Genomic DNA, 21,309 nt, shown 5'->3' on the forward strand with positions numbered 1-21,309 from the left:
GCATGCACATGAAAGCTCATACCTATGACAAACTTAGTTGGTCTCTAAGGTGCTACTGGAAGGAATTTTTTAATTTATTTTTTGTTTCGACTACGTCAGACCAACACGGCTACCTACCTGTAACTAAGTTAAAAACAGACATCGATGAACTATTGTGGAATATATATTTCACAAAATGTATACACACCACTTGATTGTAAGGAAACCCCCCCCCCAAACCTGTTTACAAAAGGTAAAACAATAAAATTTTACACTACTATATTTCAAAACATACAAAAAGATAAAATACTAAAACAGATTAAAATTCACATCCACTTTCTAAGCACCTGAATGTTTTCAGCAGGTGCTGAACGGAATACATTGAAGGTACCTGCTGCTGATTTCGTAGGCAAATTATATAATCTTTGTATATTATATGTATTTGTTGTTGCTCTCACCACCCACAAATGTCTATCCATTATTTCAAGGAAACTGAGCATAACAGCCAGTCCTAACTCTAGCCAATATATACAGCCCATAATGTTAATCAAGGGTAATCTAGTTCAACCCCCTGCAATGCAGGAAAGTTTATAAAAAATATGCATGGCATGGATGAAGCTGACCGTTGCCAGACAGATACTACGGAACTCCTTCTTGCAGGAGACAGTGACGGCCACCAACTTGGATGGCTTTAAAAAAGGAGTGGAGAGATTAAAGGATGAAGAAGGCTATTGATGGATATTAGCCACAATGAAGGCAGCAATGCTCCTGAATACCAGTTGCTGGAGACCACGGGAGGGGAGAGGCCTCTTGTGCTCGGATCCTGCTTGCTGATTTCTCCTAGAGGCAATTGTTCAGCCGTCATGGGAAAAGGATGCTGGCCTAGGCGAGCCACTGGCCTGATCCAGCAGCCAAGCTCTTCTGACACTCTTATGGGACCTCAAGAGCTCCAGAGACAGACTATCTAGATTCCTAGGTTGTTTGGGGTATTTGGCCACTGTGAGAACAGGATGCTGGGCTAGATGGGCCATTGGCCTGATCCAGCAGGGCTCTTCTGATGTTCATAATGAGAGAATAAACACATACTTCTGGCAGCAGGACACTTACCTAGCTAGGGTGAGATCATGTCTGTGGTATTCCAGAGCCTTGCCATACTCCTTCAGGTAGAAGTAGGCGTTGCCCAGCTGGCTATAGATGGCACTGAGTGTCTCCAGGTCCTCTGTTCCCAACTGAACAGCCGCTTCAAAGAAGGCAACCCCAGCCTTGAAATCCCCGGCTTTGCACAAACGCTCTCCTTCCAGGGCCAGCTCCAAGCAAGAGGCTTCCATCCTATGGGGGCAAACATGTACAGCAAATATATTATTATAGTTATTTATTACTAGTATTGTTCAGGTTTTTATCTTGCTTAAGTTTTTTTGTGCACTGACATTCGGATATTTCTGGGGATGTGTGTGTGTGTGTGTGTGTGTGTGTGTGTGTGTGTGTGTATCACTTTATATAAATGTATGAGAACAGCAGATGGAAATTAAAGGATGATGAAAAAGAAAAAACCATAAAACTGGAATGTAGAATGAGTCCAGTAGCACAGGGTTTAAAATACCCAAGTCTCAGGAAAGAATCATAGAATCGGAAAGTATCCCAAAGGTCATCTTATTATCCAACCCTTGAAAATGCAGGAATATCAGCATATCTGATGAGTCTTGTTCCCGGTATGCCAGGATTGTGAAAAGGGTTGTTTTTTGAAAATGATGGTCTCACTGCATTATTTCATAAAAGAATGCCAAACCATTTTAAAAGTGTCTTGAGGTTCTAAGGTAAAGGTAAAGGGGCCCCTGACCATCAGGTCCAGTCGTGTCCGACTCTGGGGTTGCGGCGCTCATCTCGCTCTATAGGCCGAGGGAGCTGGCGTTTGTCCGCAGACAGCTTCCGGGTCATGTGGCCAGCATGACAAAGCTGCTTCTGGCGAACCAGAGCAGCGCACGGAAACGCCGTTTACCTTCCCGCTGGAGCGGTCCCTATTTATCTACTTGCACTTTGACGTGCTTTCGAACTGCTAGGTGGGCAGGAGCTGGGACCGAACAACAGGAGCTCACCCCGTTGCAGGGATTCAAACCGCCAACCTTCTGATCAGCAAGCCCTAGACTCTGTGGTTTAACCCACAGCGCCACCTGGGTCCCTTGCTGGAGGGTCTAGCCCTCATCAAAATCACAGTTAAGTGCAATTTTCTCTATTATAGCTATAGTCCATCGTGAGGGGTCCCAAATGCCCAATGTCAGATTTTAGGCTGTTTCCCATTGAGTTCCCATGATGATGTGCACTGCCAAGATCACATTATCAATATGTATATCTACTGAGATTTGTGTCTTTTGATTAAAGGTAGTATATAAATTGAAGAAATGAAATAGTATGTTTTTACTGCTAACTCATTGCTGTCTTTTCCTTTTTATCTGCCGTTGTCTAAAACTCATTTTGATTATCCATCATTATGCATTGCTCTGAAAGCTCATCCTTGAAGCAGAAAGGCAGGGTGTTCATTTTAAAAATAAAATAAAAGGCAAATGAGGACTCCAAGCACAGCAAAGCAGACACTGTTCATTGGGTGTCACATTAGCCAAAATCGATTAACCTCAACAAGCTGTGTTGATCAAACGCAGGGTTCACTGTTGAGTAACAGAGGTTGGCGTGGGATGGGGAATTGATTGATTGCAACCCCCATGGTGAAAGAAAATGGAGGAGGGCTCCTGAAGGTCATGGGAAAGGGGACTTACTCGCAAGCCATGTGTCACCCAGAAGGGAAAATGCAGAAGGTGATCATTCAGATTCAGGATAGACAAAAGGAAGTTCTTGTTCACACAATGCATAGTTAAACTGTGGAACTCACTGCCATCGAAGGCAGTGGTGGCCATCAAACTGGATGGCTTTAAAAAAGGATTGGGCAAATTCATGGAGAAGGCTATCAATGGTTACTAGCCCTAGTGTCTATCCTCCAGGCCCAGAGGCAGTCTATCTGGACTCCTAGGCTCTTAGGGGCATTTGGAAACTGTGAGAAGTGAATACTGGACTGGATGGCATTTTCTTAAGGATGCTGAAAATTGGTCTTCCAGCTCTTTGGTTACTCTGGAAAGCAGCCTCTGCAACACCAAGCAACCTCTGGGCCGCTCCTCCGAGTGTGAGAAATCAGAGGCTGTATTAGCTAACCACAGCAACCCAGTGTGGTGCAGAAGGTGCCTGGGCTGGCTTCTGGCTGGGCTCAATCCATCCATGATGACAGCCCTTGCCAAGTCCGGCCGGCTGCCAGGGAGCTGCTCTTTTCATCTCGCCAGGAACACGGCGTCCAGGCCCTGTACATCCGTTTGCAGATCACATGGTCAGGGTTTGCTCTGGATAATTACAGGGGGAGCTTCTCCTGTTCCTCTCTCTGAGGCACTCTGACCCACTTGGGTCTTTAATGGCAACCAGATGCTCAACAGACTTCGCTGCGCAAACCTTCCTTCCTCCCCAGAGTTAGCACAGCCCTCCTGGCCGCCTCACCTCAAAAAGGATATAGAAGATCAATGGAAAACAGCCCAAAATCTTACACTGGGCCCTTGGGACCACTCTGGAATATAGCTATAATAGAAAAAATTACACCAAATTTGATAATCAATGAGGACTAAAACCGCCAGGCACTTTACACAGGAGTTTGGCATTCTTTTAGGACAGGCACCCCCAAACTGTGGCCCTCCAGATGTTTTCGCCTACAACTCCCATGATCCCTAGCTAACAGGACCAGTGGTCAGGGATTATGGGAATTGTAGTCCAAAACATTTGGAGGGCCTAAGTTTGGGAATGCCTGTTTTAGGACATATATAGCAGACATTTCATTTTCAAGGCAACCTCATTCCAAGCCTGGAAAATCTGGAACTAGACTTGATAATCTCATAATGCTGATATTCCTGCATTGCAGAGGGTTGGATTAGATGACCCTTGGGATCCTTTCCAATTCTATGATTCTTTACTGGAACTTTGCTACCTGTGCAACTGTACTCATTCTATGTACCTTATAGTTTTGTTTTTCCATCTTTTAATTTTCATCTGTTGTTATAATGGTTCTCTGTTTTACATACATTATGAAATGAAATAAGAGGATGGTGGTGGTGGTGATGATAATGATGATAAAATAAAAATAAAAATAAGTGTTGCCAAAAGGCTTGGAGGGTCCTGGAAAATTATGTGCTCTTTTGGCAAGATTTTGTCTTATATGTCACAAGTTGCTGTTGTGATTTAGCTGTGATTCCTGCTTTGCAGAGTGCTGGACTGTTCTGGGGTTCCCTCAACTCTGCAATTTGATGATTCTATGACCTCGGAAGGTGGTGAACTCTCCTTCATTCGAGATCTTTAAAAAGAGGTTGGATGCTTTGGTCGTGATGCCTGCACTGTGGAGCATTGTACGAGATGAGCCTGGGGGGGGGGGTCCCTTCCAACTCTACGGTTCTGTGGTTCTAAATACAGGCACAGAGGACTCCCTCTCCACAGTACAACATGAAATTTAGTTCAGCCAACGGCCTCAAGTCCTCTCTCAACCTAATAGGAAGTCTCTCCCAGATATCACACACTGCTTTTTTTGCACTTCTTTCCCCCCCCTATTGCATTGATTTGTTGTTGCATTAAGTCAACAGACTCATGGGATTGTAGAACTGTAGGGTCATCTAGCCCCACCCCCTACAATGCAGGAGTAAAACTCTTAAAGATAAGAGAAGGGAAATGTGAAACTCCAGACAAACTGAAGTTGACAGTCACCCTGTTGACCCTTTCCCAGCTGGCCAAATTCTGACAAGAGCTTGTCTTCTGTCCACATTTCTTAAAGACACTATTGTTTCTCTGATGCTGCCACCATGCTTCTGGGAATGCTTCTCTGCCCACCCTGTGCATCTGTCCCCCGGAATCCCATAATGCTATCTCTGTTCCCAGCTCGCATGAGTAGTGTGCATGTGTTTGCTTCACTCTTCTTTATTTAAATTGTGCTAAGATTTGGGCCGTCTTAAGCATATCTGGCGCCATGGTGCAAAGATCCCTCTGGCGCGCCCCCCCCCCATTTCCCAGAGTTGTTGACCTTTTTAGGGAGCTGACACCACACTTACATATTATCTCTGCTTGGGGAAAGAAAACAGGAAACATAAACATAAACAAACTGTTTTTTTGTGTGCCGAGGTCCCCAAACCACCCCTCAAAGTAAAACACACTCCACACATACAAGCCTGCGATTTACACATGGTTTACAAGCCATAAGGAACACCATTTCAGATAAAATCACAGCGGACTTTGCTACCAAACTCTGCCATTTTGTCCTTACCCACAACCACTTTAAATATGGTGATGACTTGTTCCTCCAGATCAGCGGCACAGCCATGGGCACCTGCATGGCCCCACAGTATGCCAACATCTTCACAGCAGATTTAGAATGTTTCCTAAACTCCTACCCACTCAAACCTCTCTTGTACCTGCGATACATTGACGATATTTTTATTATCTGGACACATGGTCAACAGACCCTGGAAACCTTCCACCAGACATTCAATGACTTTCACCCCACCATCAACCAAACAAATGAACCAATCTATGCAAGAAATACGTTTTTTGGACACTACTATAAAAACACAGGGTGGGCGTATAGACACCACCTTATACTGAAAACCAACTGACCGACAAACATATCTACATGCTTCTAGCTACCATCCCAAACATACCAAACAATCCATCGTATACAGCCAGGCCCTACGTTACAACCGCACCTGTTCCAACTCTACAGACAGAGACTCTCACCTAAGAGATCTACAGCAAACCTTTTTAGAACTAAAATATCCACCTGATGAAGTTAAACAGCAGATCAACAGAGCCAGACTGATACCCAGAGAGAACTTGCTGCAAGACAGACCCAAAAAAGAAAATAACAGAACACCACTAGTCATCACATACAGCTCCCAAGTTAAAACAGTACAACGCATCATCAGAGATCTACAACCTCTCCTAGACAATGACAGTTCTCTTTCTCAAGCTCTGGGAGGAAGACCTTTCATTGCCTACAGACAGCCACCCAATCTTAAACAACTCCTCACCCACAATAACACAACCACCAGGAGGGCATGCCAGGATCTGGGAGAAAGTAGGAGGGCAGTGGAATGGGGGGGGGGGGCAGAAAGCAACCCACCCTTTGTTGTGGCAGGGAACTCACTTGCCACACCAGAAAAAGCAGCCTGCCACCACAGTAATTACAAAGGCAATAAACTGTTTACTGAGAAAGCAACAAATTGCTGAACCTTTGAACGTCACTCGGGCCCCGGGCAGGACACACCACAACTGCTGCTTCCCAAGGGAGGCAGCAGGACATAGGTAAACTGTGGAACTCCCTCCCACTGGAGGCAGAAGCAGCCACCAACTCGGACAGCTTTAGAAGAGCAGTGGGCAGATTTGTGGAGGGTAAGGCTTCTCAGTGGCTACTGGTAACCCTGGCTCTGCTCTGCCTCCACAGTCGGAAGGGGCAATGTTTCCAAAGACCAGTTGCGGAAAACCGCAGGAATATTTTAAAACCTAGATATTTAAAAACCTATCTGAAACTTGAGGTGCTGTCTTCCTTGCCCCAAGCTTAAGCAGCAGAGACTAAATTTAATAATACTGTGCTCCCAAGACTTCCCCTGTCTTTTAAACAATTTCATGGTAATATTTTGGAGCTTTATGGCAATGTGAGTGCCAGGCAATGTGAGTGCCTGGAGGCGGTTGGAGGATGGATGGCGGCTAACAGATTGAGATTGAATCCCGACAAGACAGAAGTACTGTTTGTGGGGGACAGGAGGCGGGCAGGTGTGGAGGACTCCCTGGTCCCGAATGGGGTAACTGTGCCCCTGAAGGACCAGATGCGCAGCCTGGGAGTCATTTTGGACTCACAGCTGTCCATGGAGGCACAGGTCAATTCTGTATCCAGGGCAGCTGTCTATCAGCTCCATCTGGTACGCAGGCTGAGACCCTACCTGCCCGTGGACTGTCTTGCCAGAGTGGTGCATGCTCCAGTTATCTCTCGCTTGGACTACTGCAATGCGCTCTATGTGGGGCTACCTTTGAAGGTGACCCGGAAACTGCAACTAACCCAGAATGCAGCAGCTAGACTGGGAGCGGCTGCCGAGACCACATAACACCGGTCCTGAAAGACCTACATTGGCTCCCAGTACGTTTCCGAGCACAATTCAAAGTGTTGGTGCTGACCTTTAAAGCCCTAAACGGCCTTGGCCAGTATACCTGAAGGAGCGTCTCCTCCCCCATCGTTCTGCCTGGGCACTGAGATCCAGAACCGAGGGCCTTCTGGCGGTTCCCTCGCTACGAGAAGCCAAGTTACAGGGAACCAGGCAGAGGGCCTTCTCGGTAGTGGCACCCACCCTGTGGAATGCCCTCCCACCAGAGGTCAAAGAGAACAACAATTACCAGACCTTTAGAAGGCATCTCAAGGCAGCCCTGTTTAGGGAAGCTTTTAATGTTTGATGGATTTTTGTATTTTAATATTTTGTTGGAAGCCGCCCAGAGTGGCTGGGGGAACCCGGCCAGATGGGCGGGGTATAAATAATAAATTATTATTATTATTATTATTATTATTATTATTATTATTATTACTACTACTATCTAATTAATCTTGCAATAAAATTACTTTGTATGGAGTTAATAAAAATAAAAAAACTTTGTATGGAGTCAAATACCATTGGTACTGGATTTTCTAAAGTTTTATCACTAAGCTATCTATCGCCCTGTGATAACTTAGTGACAGAACTTATAATTTGACTACATAAGTCTCAAGTTCACTTTCTAGCTAAAGGATATCAGAGTGGCAGCCCAGTCAGATGGGCAGGGTAACAATAAAAACAAATATTATTATTACAGGAGATGGGGAAACAGTTCAGTCCAAGATTGTGGAGAGCTGCTGCCTTTGGAGTTAGCTGGGCCATTTGACCAGTCTTCCCCAACCTGATGCCGTCCACATGTTTTTGAATGCAAGTCCTGGCTTCCTCAGCTAGCACAAATGTGCTGTCAGGGGATGATGGGCGTTTTAGGCCAGGGCACCAGGCTGGGTACTAGGCAGCTGGTATAATGTAACTTTGTGTGCTCACGTTCAGATTTGGGCACTTCCTGGTTTTTGAAGGGGAGGGGCTCACACAAGGTGGCCTTAGTTGGCCTACCTCCTTCTTCCCACAGTCGTCGTTGCGGCTCGCGGCTGTCTGGCGGGCGCCGGACAACTCCTGACGTTCGGGAGACCTTTGAGCACAGCCGCGCTGTGCGCATGTGCCCTGCACGGCGGCTGCCGGAGTCCACAGCCGCGCTGTGCACATGCGCCCCGCTTTGCGCGTGCGCAAAGGTCTCCCGAACGTCGGGAGCGTCAGCCCTTGCCCCCTCCCACACTGCGCGGCTGTGGTGGACTCCGGCGGGCGCCTCAGGCGCCACACGGCTCGGGCGCCGGACGACTGCCGCGGACGCAGCGGCTCGGCGCCCCTGGCAGTCCGGCGCCCTGGTGCATTGCGCCACCCAGCCCTGCCTACGGGCCGGCCCTGCTTTCTTGCAAGCTCCTTCAGAAGCTACTCAATACGCAAGAGACGTGGAAGGATCTGGAAAGAGCTGGGGGTGGGAACAGCACCAATGCAAACAAGAGTAACTTAAGGCCTGCTGGATCAGGCCAATGGCATCCTTTCTTCATAGTGGCCAAATACCCCATAGATAGAACCTAGCAATTCAGTTAAACTGCCTCTGGACCTGGAGGTTCCATAAGAGTATTAGAAGAATCAGGCCAGTGGCCCATTTACCCTCACATCCTCTCCACATAAGTGGAGGACCAGATGCCCATTATGGGCAGCCCACAAGCAGGATTCAGGCACAAGAGCAACTCTCCCCTCCTGCGGTTTCCAACATCTGGGATTCAGAAGCATTGCTGCCTCCAGCTGTGGAGGCAGAGCACAGCCATCCTGGCAAGCAGCCCCAGATAACTTTCTCCTCTGTGAATCTGCCTAAACCTCTTTCAATGCCACCCAAGTTGGTGCCCATCACTTCCTCCTGCAGGAGACAGTTCCGTAGTTTAACTATGTGCTGCGTGGAGAAGCCCTTTCTTTTATCCGCCCTGAATGCCATTAAAAAAAAACCATCTATATTTTTTAAAAAACACACACACATATACACAATCAGGTAAGTAACTCAAATCCCATGATGGAATAGTTGTTGGCCCAAAACTATGGAACTCCCTCCTGCAGGAGGCAGTATGGCCTCCATCCTGGATGGTTTTAAAACAGGATTAGGTAATTTCTTGGAAGAGGCGAAGGCTGTCAAGGCTACTAGCCGCAATGGCTATTGTCTGCCTCCACAGTTAGAAGCAGCAATGCTTCTCAGCAGTTGCTGGGAAACGCAGGAGAGGAGAGTGTTGCTCTTGTGCTCGGGTCTTGATTGCAGGTTTCCCCAGGCAACTGTTCAGCCACTGTGAGGACAGGATGCTGGACAGATCCAGCAGACTCTTCTTTAAAAAACTCCCCTTGCCCCCCGTAATTATTTTTCTGTTTAAAGGGGAGCCAGGAGTTCTAACAGGAGAGAGAAATATGCTCCAGTATCAGGCAAGCATTGCATGGGGGCTTGGGGATCATGGACTCTCCTCTCCTGGCAAATCTTGTAAATCCAGAAGCTGCCTCACTGCAGGTCCCTGGAATGAACCCTGTAATTTTATGTTCGCTAAGTAGAGGATTGCTAAGGAAAAGGAAACACTGGCCCCCTCCAAAAGTGGTTGCTCGCCTCTGTTCACGCTTGACATTCTCTCCCGCCTCCCCGAGGAGCCCACATTCTAGGGACCAGGTTCCAAATCCAACATGGTTGTGGTTTCTGGGCCAAGGGGTGGGGCAGCAAGGCAGCTTGTGGCCCAGAGAAACAGCTGCCTGATCCAGCAGCGAGATAGTAGCCCTGGTCTAGGCTTCTCTGGCCATGGAAAATGGCTTCCAAATGGCACAGGAACGCAGGCAGTCAACTCAGTCCAACCTAGAAGGGCTGTAGCTCAGTGGCACAGCATCTGTGCTGCATGCAGAACGCCCCGGGTTATGTTTTCTTCAGAACCATGAGGACTAGGACTTTCCCCAGAGAGCTGCTGATGGTCGAAGTAAGCAATGCTGGGCTTGTTGGACTCAGTACATAAGGGAGCTTCCCAATGCAAATGAGCATTTCCTGCTCTGGCCGGTAGCATCAACAGCTCTCCAGGGTTCCAGGCAGAGAAAAAGAGAGGGAAGAGGTGACATGGCAGAGGCTATCAATGGATACTAGCTACAATGGCTATGCTCTCTCTACCACCCACCCCCCTTTGCAGGGTGGTCTTCCCCCGGACACAGACCCAGCACCCAAGGCCTTTTTAGAAATCCTGGAGTTTCACTGCAATACACAATTAAAGCACACCCCAGCATTTCTGACTCTGCAAAATCAGGCCCTTAATCATCATGGAATCATGGAGCTGAAAGGCCCAAGGGTCATCTAGTCCAACCCCCTGGAATGCAAGAACCACAGATACACACCTGCAGTTTTTCTGAGGCCTTACCAGCACTAGACATTTAAAGCGGGATTATATACCATTTTAAACAGCTGTGGCTGTTTAAACATGTGGCTCTTTAAACAAAATGGATTATATACCATTTTAAACAGCTGTGGCCGATTTCCCAAAAATCATGGGAACCGTTTGTTATGGGGTTTTGAGTTGTCAGGAGGCCCCTGTTCCCCATTCCCAGAGTGGTTTAATTCTTCCCCAGGGAACTAGGTTCTGCAGCTCTGGGATGGGTGTGGAGGAATCTCCTAAGAACTCTCAGCACCCTTAAACTACAATTCCCAGGAGTTTTTAGGGGAAGCTGTCTTAAAGTGGTATTGCAGCACTTTAAATGCAGGTGCAGCCTATGACTCCAGGATCTCATTAGGACATCCTAAGAAAAAGTCAAGCACCTCAGGATCCTCACTGCTGTCCAGCCCTGCTTCACCCAATTTATTTTGGGGGTCACCGTGGGTTGCAAAGCATCCCCAGTGGTGCACCCACAAGCTACGGTGTGGAAGGCCCCTATGCTTCCTGTTTAATTAAGTCCTTTATTCGGAACCATGAGGACTAGAACTTCACTGTACTTTTCGGAGGAAGGGCTGAGCATGCCCCACTGCCTGAAACTCTTGAGAGCCGCTGCCAGTCCGTGTAGTAGACTACACTAAGCTAAATGGGACAGCAGTCTGGCTCGGTAGAAGGCGCAATCCTTCATTCCTATTTAATTCATCCCAGGAGAAGCAGAACCTTACTTTATATATATATTTGGAGGGGAGAAGAGTTTCCTCTGCCCGAAACTCCGGATAGCTGCTGCCAGTGAGTGCTGGAACCTGTAGCGGTCCGACTCGGCAGACCCTCTATTGCAACCAGCAGCAAAGCTCCTTGGGAACACTTCCCTCCAAACACCCCAAAAGGAAATACTGTAGACTATTTCCTATTAATGGCTAAGAACCACACAGAGAGCGCGCGAGATGCAGACGGTCCTGGGGTTAGGGTGACCCCGCAAAGGGGAAACGGGGAGGGGGCTCTCTCCAGCCCCGAGGGCGAGGGAACCATCCTTCTTTCCTGGAAAACCTCCCAAGGCCCGAGCGGGGAGGAGCCCCATGTCTCCTGGAACCCGGCAAGCTTTCGCCCCCGAACGCAAAGCGCTGAGGGGGGTAGCGAAAAGGAGGAGGCGCCCCTCGCCTCGGCTGTCTGTCCAGCCCCCACTCTGCCCTACCTGGAATGCAATCTCTTGTCTGGGGTCTCCGGCGAGGCGTTCTCGGGGGCCAGCAGGGACATCGCTGCGGGAGGGCAGGCAGACTAGCAGGGGCGGGCAGCACCTCCTCCGTCTCCAGCCGGCCGGCAACGGCGGCTCACCCGCACCCCCGACTATTTGGAGGCAGGGCGACCCGCCCCCGGCTCTGACGTCAACGCCCACCTCTTCTCCCGCCCGCCCTCCTGCGCGCTTTCGCGGGAGGGCGGGCGCTTGTGTCTCCCTACCTCGAATACAGAAAGTAAGCTTAACTGTAAGGATGAAGTTGGGGGGCTGGTTGACGCAGGGCTATATTCCCCACAACCACCCCGAGCGCCCCCCCAAAATAAAATCCTCTTGGGTCATGAGGACTGGAAACTTGTCTTGAATTTAAAGGACTTGATTCCTTTGCAACGTCTTTCCCATTCTACCCCATCTCCGGCTTTGGATTTAAAATTTAAATATGAAGGTCCCACTGCTGAACGCACAGGGGCCTCGCCGCAGGTGGCCGCCGTTTCCCCATCCTGGGCCAGCTAGGATTCTTGCCTTGCTTACCCCTTGGCGGGGTCCCTTCCCACTGTGATTCTGTGGTCTCTGAAAGTGTTGGACTCTCCTTCACTGGAGGTTTCTAAGCAGAGGCTGGATGGCCACCTGCATAGCTGCCAAGTTATCCCTTTTTTACAGGGATTTTCCCTTATGCTGAATAGGCTTCCTCGCGAGAAAAGTGAAAACTTGGCAGCTATGCACCTGTCAGGAATGCGTTGTAGGGCTAGATGCCCCTTAGGGAAACCCACAAGCAGGATTTGAGCAGAAGAGCCCTCTTACCGCCTGCTGTTCCCAGCAGTTGGTATGTATCCAGAAGCATTGCTTTTAAAAAGCCATCTAGGTTGGTAGCTCTCAATGCCTCCTGCTGGAGGGAGTTCCACAGTTTAACATTAAGCTTTGTGGAATGCCTATTCTCCGGGCCCAGAGCATCAAACTAAGACAAGAGAGCAGCAGAAAGGGAGGTGTGCAGGCTTGACTCTGCATGCTGCCAAGGTCCTCCTCCTCGTCTTTCCTTCCAACTGAAGGAAGTGCCAGGGACTGGCAAGCCCAGGCAGGCAAGTGTTGATACACACAGCTGCTGTCAGGGAAAACATAAACCGGAGGCGTGTGTTGCCTGTTGCCAGCAGAGAAAAAGCGATGAAATGCCCCACATATGCTCTCCGCATATGCAGAGGAAGGGATCCCGAGACACATTCACTGATCCAGGACATGCGATGTTAGCCGAATCCTGCAGCAGGAAGTCACAGGAAGAGACAGGTAACCTGCAAATAAATACAGTATCCTTTATTTTATCAGGTTTTTAAAGGGTGACGCTTGGAATCCCTACAATTCTGTGAATCTATGATCTGTTTTAACTGTAAGAGCATAAGGAGAGCCTGCTGGATCAGGCCAGTGGCTCATCCAGCCCAGCAACCTGTTCTCACAGTGGCCAACCAGATTCCCATTGTGGGAAACCAGCAAGCAGGACCAGAACACAAGAGCCCTCTGCCCTCCTGCAGACTATGGAGGCAGAGGATAGCTATCAAGACTAGTTTGTAACCATCAATAGCCCACTTCTCCTTTAATTTTAAAAAGCCATCTAAATAGACAGCCACACCTGCCTCTTGCAGGAGTCCATAGCATAACTATATGTTGCAGAGATACAGATCCTGAAATGCGTTTCCTCACCCAGGCATGAAATGTTAGCCAAATCCTGCAGCAGGAAGTCCTGGTGAGAGGCAGGTAACCCACAAAGAAATCCCATTTATTTATTTATGAGTCTCTGCCTCTGTGGCGTTTTAAAATATTGTTATTCATTTGGGGAGGGTATTAGACTGTATGCCTGACCCATAGGAGTCAATTCCTGGGGACCAAGGTCCCTTCTGCTCCGCCCCATAAAAGATTTGGGGCCGTCCTCCCCCAAGTTGATGGGTATTGCTGAGGCATGTGATCAAATATGTGGGGCGGGGCTTACCTGCACCCCCATCTTTTATTCAGATTGGCACCCCTGGCCTGAGCCCCCTTCTAATTCCTGGATCCAGTACTGGTTTAATTTCTGAAATAGCCAGGCTAGATTCCTGGTGAGCTAATGGCCTAAGTATCGGTAGTTAAAGTAACCAAGGAAGTGGCTCTGTGCCAGATGACAAATGGGTGAGTCCTCTTCCCTCAACTGGTAGTTAGCAGTGGCGGAGGAAGGAGGGGTGGGGGTGATAAGATGGCACCTCGCGGGGGGGCTCGCCCCACCGCCCCCGGCCGTGGTGGCATGAGCTGCCGTCATTGCGCTGCTGCAGCCGTGAGTGGAGGATCCTGCCGCCGTCTGTCCGGTGCTCGAGCAGTGCTGTTGGCAAACTGCTCCTTGACACCCTGCACCTTCGCCCTTGGTAGTTAGGACAAAAGCCACCGTTGGGAGTTGAGTTATGTGAGATTGCAGGCTGGGCAGCTGGGAGACAGAGCCATGCCTGATTTCTACTTGAATCCAAACCTGTTACCTTCAGGGGTGTTAATGTTGCGAACCTTTCCATTGTAAGCTCAGACCTGGGAGAGCACAGGGTTCAAATCCCCCCACTCGGCCATGAAGCTCTCTTGGCCTTGGGAGGATTAAATGGAGAGTGGGGAGGCTAGGGTGAGAGTGAGTGACTGGCCCAAGATATCACCCAGTGTGTTTCATGGATGAACCCTGGTCTTTCCCAGGTCCTACCCCGACACTCTATTGTCTAATCACTACACCAATAAGGTGATACAGAAGAAAACATTATTATTATTTTTACGTTTGGAAAGGAATGCAGTTCCATCTGTGTAGTGATTTCAAGGAGTTTTCCTTAAGAAAACTGGAAACAGACCTTAATGGTTGCCATTCTGAAATTTTATTGCAATCCTCAGGAACAATTTGTGTGCCAATATCCAACTCCTGTATCTTTTTAAGCTGTTCCATAGATCCATAATTTACATTAAGCACTATATTGTACAATTCAGAAACTAATCCTTTTCCCCTCTACCCATTGTGTTTAATGAAGTTTTGAATGGTGCTAAGGGTCTCAGAGCTTCTGCTTCCCACCGCCAGTCCAGGCAGAGAGTCACCTTGACCTCCCCTTTAGGCAGCCAAACGCCAGGGCCAGCTCTGAATTACCCAGCTCCTTTCCTTGCTCCTACCTGCTTGGGAAGCTGCACCTGTTGGATTCCTCTCTTCTGCAAATGGGTGGAAGGGACTCTGCAATGACTCTCCTGGCTTTTTCCTTAGGCTGAAGGAGGATTCCTTTGGGATGGACAAGATACCCCTTCACCCAGGATTGGGGCCTTGGATCCTGTGACTCTGGGCTAGAGGCTGGCCCCTCAACGAGACTCCCAGCTTGCTTCATCTTGCCAAGATCCATCCATCGGAAGGGGGTCCATGGAGCTCTGCCCATCTTCCTTGGTCCCCCCAGCTGAAGGCTGGGGGATGGAGGGTGGTGGCCACCTGGCAAAATCTAAAGCCAGCATCCCGGGACATTGCCATATTGCTCAGAAGTTGTTGGAGGCTCTCAAAGGCAAGTTCCCTCCAGACAAGAAGCTTCAGGAGTTGCAGCAGCGGATACTGGAGCAGCAACGGCGGTGTCTTGTCCGTGCTCTGGGAGGGGGGAGGCCCAAGACCCCTTGTCCTGGTGAGGGAGCCCCCACTCTGGGTACAAGGCCTCTCAAGAGGAAGGTTGGCAAGGTGGCTGCCCACATTGTTGACACTCCGGATCCAGCTTCTGAAGGTGAGTTAACACAGGTAATTGCTTTGGACTCAGAATTGTAGCATTGGAAGGGACCGCCAGGATCATATAGTCCAACCTCCTGCAATGCAGAAATCCCTGCAAAGGATTATTATTAAGAGCATAGGAAGAGCCTGCTGGATCAGGTCCATGGCCCATCTAGTCCAGCATCCTGTTCTCACTGGTCAAATGCCTCTAACAACCTAGGAATCAAGATAGGTTGCCTCTTGGCCTGGAGGTTTCACAAGAGCACCTGAAGAGCCCTGGTTTATCAGGCCAAGGGGCCCCATCTAGTCCAGGCTCCTGTTCTCACAGTGGCCCTCCAGGTGCCCATTATGGGAAGCCCACAAGCAGGATGCGAGCACATGATCAGCCTTCTTGTGGCTTCAAGGAACTGGTATTCAAAGGACTACTGCTTCTGATAGAGAGTAACCACCATGGTTAATAGCTGTTCTTGTGCAGGAATTTGCCCATTTTGTCAAAATTATTAATGTTGCACCAGTTCACTTGTAACGGCTGTGTGCTCATTCAAAGAACATTTCCCCATGCAAAGAATTCTGGGCAGTGTAATCTGCTGGTGGTTGCTGGGAACTGCAGGGCAACATGAGGTAAACTACAGTTCCCAGAACTCTTTGATGGAAAGAAGGTGCTGGGATGTCCAAGTGATAGCAGGATTTGGCTGCTGGAGAATCTGCCCAAAATATATATTTATTTGTGGTTTTGTGGTGCATTGTCAAAATCTGAGTTTAATGTATTGTGTGACTTTTCTCACTGGTGAAGGTCGCAGAGGAATGCCAGGAAAGGAGAAGAGGCGCAAATCGCACATTATTCCTCCCCCTGAGATGTCTCGGAAAGAGAGAGGTAAAGTCATGGTGGACTGCATGTGTGCTGCTTGGACCAATTCTTCATTCATTCATTCATTCCTGCATTTCATGCTTTTTGATTCCATGCAGCCAGCTAGCCATTTTTTCTTTTCTTTTGCAGGACTTCAGGATTAACTGGTATTCCCCAGTTATTTCCCAACACAAGCATGCCCCCCCTCATTTAATCCCCACAACAACAACCCTGCAAGGTGGTTAGGCTGAGAGGCAAAGTGACTGGCCCAAGGCCACACAGTGAGCTTCATGTGCAAGTGGAAGGATTTGAACCTTGCTCTCCCAGTTTCCCAACCAACACTCTAACCACTACACCTTCCACACTGATTCTCTCATGAGGGTTAGCTATTGATAAACCTTCCCTGCTCCGTGAATTTGTCTAATCCTATTTTAAAGCCATTGAAGTTGGTGGCCATCAGTTTAACTAAGAACGACTTTCATTTATCTGTCCTGGACCTTCCAACTTTCAGATTCATTGGATTCTTACAAGTTCTGGTGTTATGAGACAGGAAGGAAAACTTTTCTCTATCTATTTTTTCCCCCTATGCCAGGCATAACTTTGTAAACTTATCCCCTGTTTCTGGTCCATCAGCAGAGGGGTTTTTTTTTTTGCTCGCTGAACCCTGTTTAAAATGTATGAAATAGACAATAATTTCCTCCTCCCTCCTGCTTTGTTTTAACGAGTGGTCTGAAAAATGACTAGCGTGCCTCCCTTGCAGGGAGGGCTGCCACCACCCACATTCATCAAGGGAACCTGTCAGCATCAGTCCCCAGGAAGGTCCCTTTCGTCGTTTGTCAGTGGTGAGATGGATGGGAAGTCAGAGGTCAGAGGCAAAGTGCTTAGCACCATGATGAATTAGTGATTTGAAGCAGTTAATGAAAAATTAAGCCACACTGGCTGTAAAATATTCATCTATTCATGGGAAGGAGGAGCGGGGAAGGAGGCTCAGGTAGGTGGGCAAAGAATCCTAGAATTGTAGAGTTGGAAGGGACACCCAAGTGTCATCTAATCCAGCCCTCCACAATGCAGGAATTGTTGAGGTTTTTTCACTGTGTGAGTACGTGCATCTGGTCATATAACAATTAATAGCTGGCAACATGCCCAGAAGAGTGATTCAGCAATCTCCAGGGCTGGATAATTTGCCTAGTGATAGAGCCTTAGCAACAGCTTGGTGATTGGTTCAGTAACCTTATTAGACTAAGGGTGAATTTGTGGGGTTGTGTGGAGAGTTGGTGCATAGCTGCCAAGTTTTCCCTTTTCTCGCGAGGAAGCCTATTCAGCATACAGTAATGGAATTTCCCTTAAAAAAAGGGATAACTTGGCAGCTATGTTGGTGGTGTGTTTCTGATGTGGTTATTGTGTTGTAGAGAGATAGAAGTACTGATCTATGTACCGTTTGTTGTTTTGTTCTTGTAAATAAAGCTGTATATAGTTACACAGTACTAGTGGCAGTGAGTACCTGTGTTCCTGCAACTTGCTTTCATCTTGCAACCAAGAAGTTTCCGCTGTGCCTGCGCTACTCTGCTGAGTTCAACTGGTATAGTTGGCTTTTAAGCCAGGTTCAGTCTTGCCGGTCTTTAACAGGAATCACAGCTGAACAATCCCTGACAGATGGCCATCCAACATCCACTTAAAACTTCCAGTGAAGGAGAGCTTTAAACAAGGAATAGAATTCATGGAGAAGAGGGCTATCAATGGCTACTAGCCAGGATGGCTCTACTCTGCCTCCATGGTCAATGCTTCTGAATACCAGTTGCTTCTGGAAACCACAGGAGGGGAGAGGGCTCTTGTGCTTGAACCCTCCTTGCAGGTTTCCCAAGATGCATTTGGTTGGCCACTGTGAGGACAGGAGGCCGGACCAGATGGGCTACTGGCCTGATCCAGCAGGCTATCCTTACGTTGTCCACAACCCTGCTTGATCATAGAAGAAACCCTCCAAGTGATTTACAAAAAAAGACAAAACAAAACTATCTGTAACAACGGTAATTTAGTACATCTGAAGAGTTAATAATAGTGTGAGAATAGATTTGAACGCACATCAGCTTTCTAAACACCTAGACAGGCGTGTCTAAAGAAAACTGTTCTTAGCTGGTGCTGAAAAGATTTCAGTGAAGGTGCTTGCCTGATGTCAATAAGGAGGGAGTTCCAGAGTTTTTGCAGGTACAAATGCAGTTGGAGAGTGTCTCACTCCTCAAAGACCCTTTTCCTGCTGTGTTTAATCTAGGAGCCCATTTATTTGGTCCTTCTGCCTGGAGGGAAGGCCAGAAGCTGGCCAGGAGGATCCTGGGCCAACCCCAGAAATACCCAAAGCCGGGGAACAGCAGCTCTCTATGGATGGCAGAAAAGGGCACCCCAGGTATGGTCCTCCTTTGACATTTCCTCCCCACTCCCATTTCTTGAGAGCAAAGCTTTAAAAATAATTGTGAAAATAGATCTCCACTGAAACAAGCATGGTGTAATGAATGCTGGCTCCTACTTGCCCCTCCCAGCCAATCTCCTGACTTGGGCAGCTGGTGGGAAACACACAACTCGGCACGTCTCTTGTGAACCGTAGTCAAAACAATTATCAGTAGTTCGCTATCACCACCCTTTCTTACTCGCACCTGGCCAGAGAGTCTAAAAGGGATAGCTCTCCGTCTTGTTACTAGGTTGCAAGCCTCTGGCTACTCCTTATGAAGCAGGCAGAAATTCAACTGGTTTGGTTTCTCTACTCAAACCCAGGCCCACTCGCTTGTGCAGCCTAACACTCAGTATGTGGCCAATTGGTTAAGGGACTGGACTAGTTGCCCCACCCTGGACAAGCACTCAGGGTCCAAACAATATTCCTTTTCAAGGATTTATTTAAAAAGTATAAAACATACAACTTAAAATAGCGGTGCACATTTCTTATAAGGTTACAGATATAGAAAACAATAAAATAAGTATATAATTTTGCTCTAACTAAGAATAAATACGTAAGGCAGTAAATATCATCCTTTTGCAAACAGTCAGAAGGCAGAGCCCCCAGGCCCCCCCTTCCCCTCTTACAGCTGGGGTTGCGCTATCCCACCAATGAGAACACCACATCAATTAACTTTTGCCAATGGCCTTAGATGTAACCCATCCATTTTCAGCTGTCTTAACTTTATTCTCTAATTGTATATTGGCAGGTGGTAAAGACATTTCCCTCATTCCTTCTTAATTCCGTAGAGGGCGAGTCGACCTCAGGTGGAAGGGATTCCTTAATTTGGCCTTTCATCCCCCTCCCTTTACATGTCACGAGGTAACAGGTATCACCTGGGTCTTCTTCCTGCGAAAGGGCAATTAACACATTCCTTTGCAGGCAGCTAATTGGGAAGCAGAGAGAGACACGGCCAGGGCTGTTAAAGACACAGACTGCCCTGCTGCCTCTCCCAGCATACATTGCTTCAAACCAAGGATTCAGAGTTGTCCATACTACAATTCCCATACTGTGTTCCATGACACATGGTTTGCTGCATTGCTGCCTCGTGGTTAACTGGTGGTTTAACAAAATAAATCCAGTTCCTGGAAACCAGAGAAAGGGAAAGTGGGTCCTGTTTGTGGACACCTTGTTGACCATGGTGAGGGCAGGATGCTGAACTGGATGGGCCCCCTTTGGATTGATTCTTATGGAAGTGACTGCTCCAGAGGCAGTCTGTCTTGATCCCCAGGTTCTTAAGGGTATTTGGCCCCTGTGAGGACAGGATGCTGGATAACATGGGCCATTGGCATGATCCAACAGGCTATTCTGATGTTCTTATGCTTTCCACAGAACCGGGAAAAGGTTTGTTGACCATGTCCCAGGTAGAACAAAGCTCTTTAGGAAGGAGAGGTGGCACGCACCACAAAGATCATGCCATGGAGAGAGGAACAGCAGAAGCTGGAGAAGCAGATGGTGCTGCAGGATTGAACAAAATCTGCCAAGGCTGCAGGAGCCAGGAATATTCAGATCTAGAAAGGGAGGCAGGAAATCTGCAAAGGCAAACTGGAAGCAAGGGTAAAGCAGGTTGCTCCAATGGGATGGAAACCAAGGATTCCCCCAAGGTCCACAGTGCATCTGCAGACACTGGGTGGATGTGCCCCAGAATACTCTCAGCCATCCGCAAGGGGAGGATGAAGGAGACCTCCCGAATGGAGAACCAGCCCAGGTTGGAGGGACAGAGGAGGAGGATCCCCTACAATCTTGATGAGGTCCGGGAATTTATGGTGCAGAAGATGGCAGAAAGGAGAAAGATGGCCCAGGAAGAAAAGCGAGCTTTAAGGGAGGCGCAGGAGGCAAGGAAGAGGAGGCTAAAAGAGGTGGAGAGGAAGCAGAAAGAAGCCTTCAGCAACAGCAGCAGGAGAAAGGCTTACCCAGAGGAGGAAGTGGGTGAGAAGTTCAACCGGGGAAGCACGTCCACAAAGTACACCAAGTGTCACTGGAGCCCAGTAAGGATATAAGATGTGTGTTTGAGTGGTGGAAAGAATGGTTGGTGAGCTGTAATTCAAAAGTCCAAGAGAGAGCAGCAAAAAAGGGGAATGCAGCGGGATTCTGTCCTGGTCCCAGTGTTCCTCAACATCTTTATAAACAAATTGGATGAAGGAATTGAGGAGATGCTCATCAAATTTGCAGATGACAGCAAACTGGGAGGGGTAGCTACGGTAATGCCGGAGAAGACAGAATCGGGATTCAAGATGGTCTTAACAGATTGGATAGGTAAAGGGACCCCTGACCATTAGGTCCAGCCGTGACCGACTCTGGGGTTGCGGTGCTCATCTCGCATGATTGGCCGAGGGAGCCAGCGTACAGCTTCCAGGTCATGTGGCCAGCATGACTATCTGGCGAACCAGAGCAGCACACGGAAACAGCGTTTATCTTCCCGCTGGAGCGGTACCCATTTATCTACTTGCACTTTGAAGTGCTTTCGAAC

At 48.3% G+C, this 21,309-nt stretch overlaps 2 protein-coding genes across 6 annotated transcripts in view; one reads left to right on the plus strand and one right to left on the minus strand.

The window, feature by feature from the left end:
* Nucleotides 1-11,897, minus strand: part of GPSM1 (G protein signaling modulator 1) — a 65,247-nt gene extending 53,350 nt beyond the window's left edge. Inside the window, exons 1-2 of one of the 2 annotated variants that reach the window (XM_035113168.2) lie at nucleotides 11,754-11,897; nucleotides 1,087-1,308 (exon numbers count right to left, since the gene is read on the minus strand). In XM_035113168.2, the coding sequence (XP_034969059.2) occupies nucleotides 1,087-1,308; nucleotides 11,754-11,815 (284 nt within the window). In that variant the 5' untranslated portion in view covers nucleotides 11,816-11,897. Of the gene's footprint in view, nucleotides 1-1,086; nucleotides 1,309-11,753 lie in introns of those variants that run through there. The other variant, XM_035113170.2, reaches the window with a different exon arrangement.
* A 969-nt stretch (nucleotides 11,898-12,866) lies between these two features.
* CCDC187 (coiled-coil domain containing 187) overlaps nucleotides 12,867-21,309 on the plus strand; it is a 32,247-nt gene continuing 23,804 nt past the window's right edge. The window contains exons 1-5 of one of the 4 annotated variants that reach the window (XM_060270129.1): nucleotides 12,868-13,070; nucleotides 15,031-15,526; nucleotides 16,304-16,384; nucleotides 18,624-18,755; nucleotides 20,172-20,827. In XM_060270129.1, coding sequence (XP_060126112.1) covers nucleotides 15,181-15,526; nucleotides 16,304-16,384; nucleotides 18,624-18,755; nucleotides 20,172-20,827 — 1,215 coding nt within the window. In that variant the 5' untranslated portion in view covers nucleotides 12,868-13,070; nucleotides 15,031-15,180. Of the gene's footprint in view, nucleotides 13,071-15,030; nucleotides 15,527-16,303; nucleotides 16,385-16,507; nucleotides 18,756-20,171; nucleotides 20,828-21,309 lie in introns of those variants that run through there. The other 3 variants (XM_035114036.2, XM_060270130.1, XM_060270131.1) reach the window with 3 other exon arrangements.

This window comes from Zootoca vivipara, chromosome Z (assembly GCF_963506605.1).
Source record: "Zootoca vivipara chromosome Z, rZooViv1.1, whole genome shotgun sequence".
In the NCBI taxonomy this organism is placed as follows: domain Eukaryota; kingdom Metazoa; phylum Chordata; class Lepidosauria; order Squamata; family Lacertidae; genus Zootoca; species Zootoca vivipara.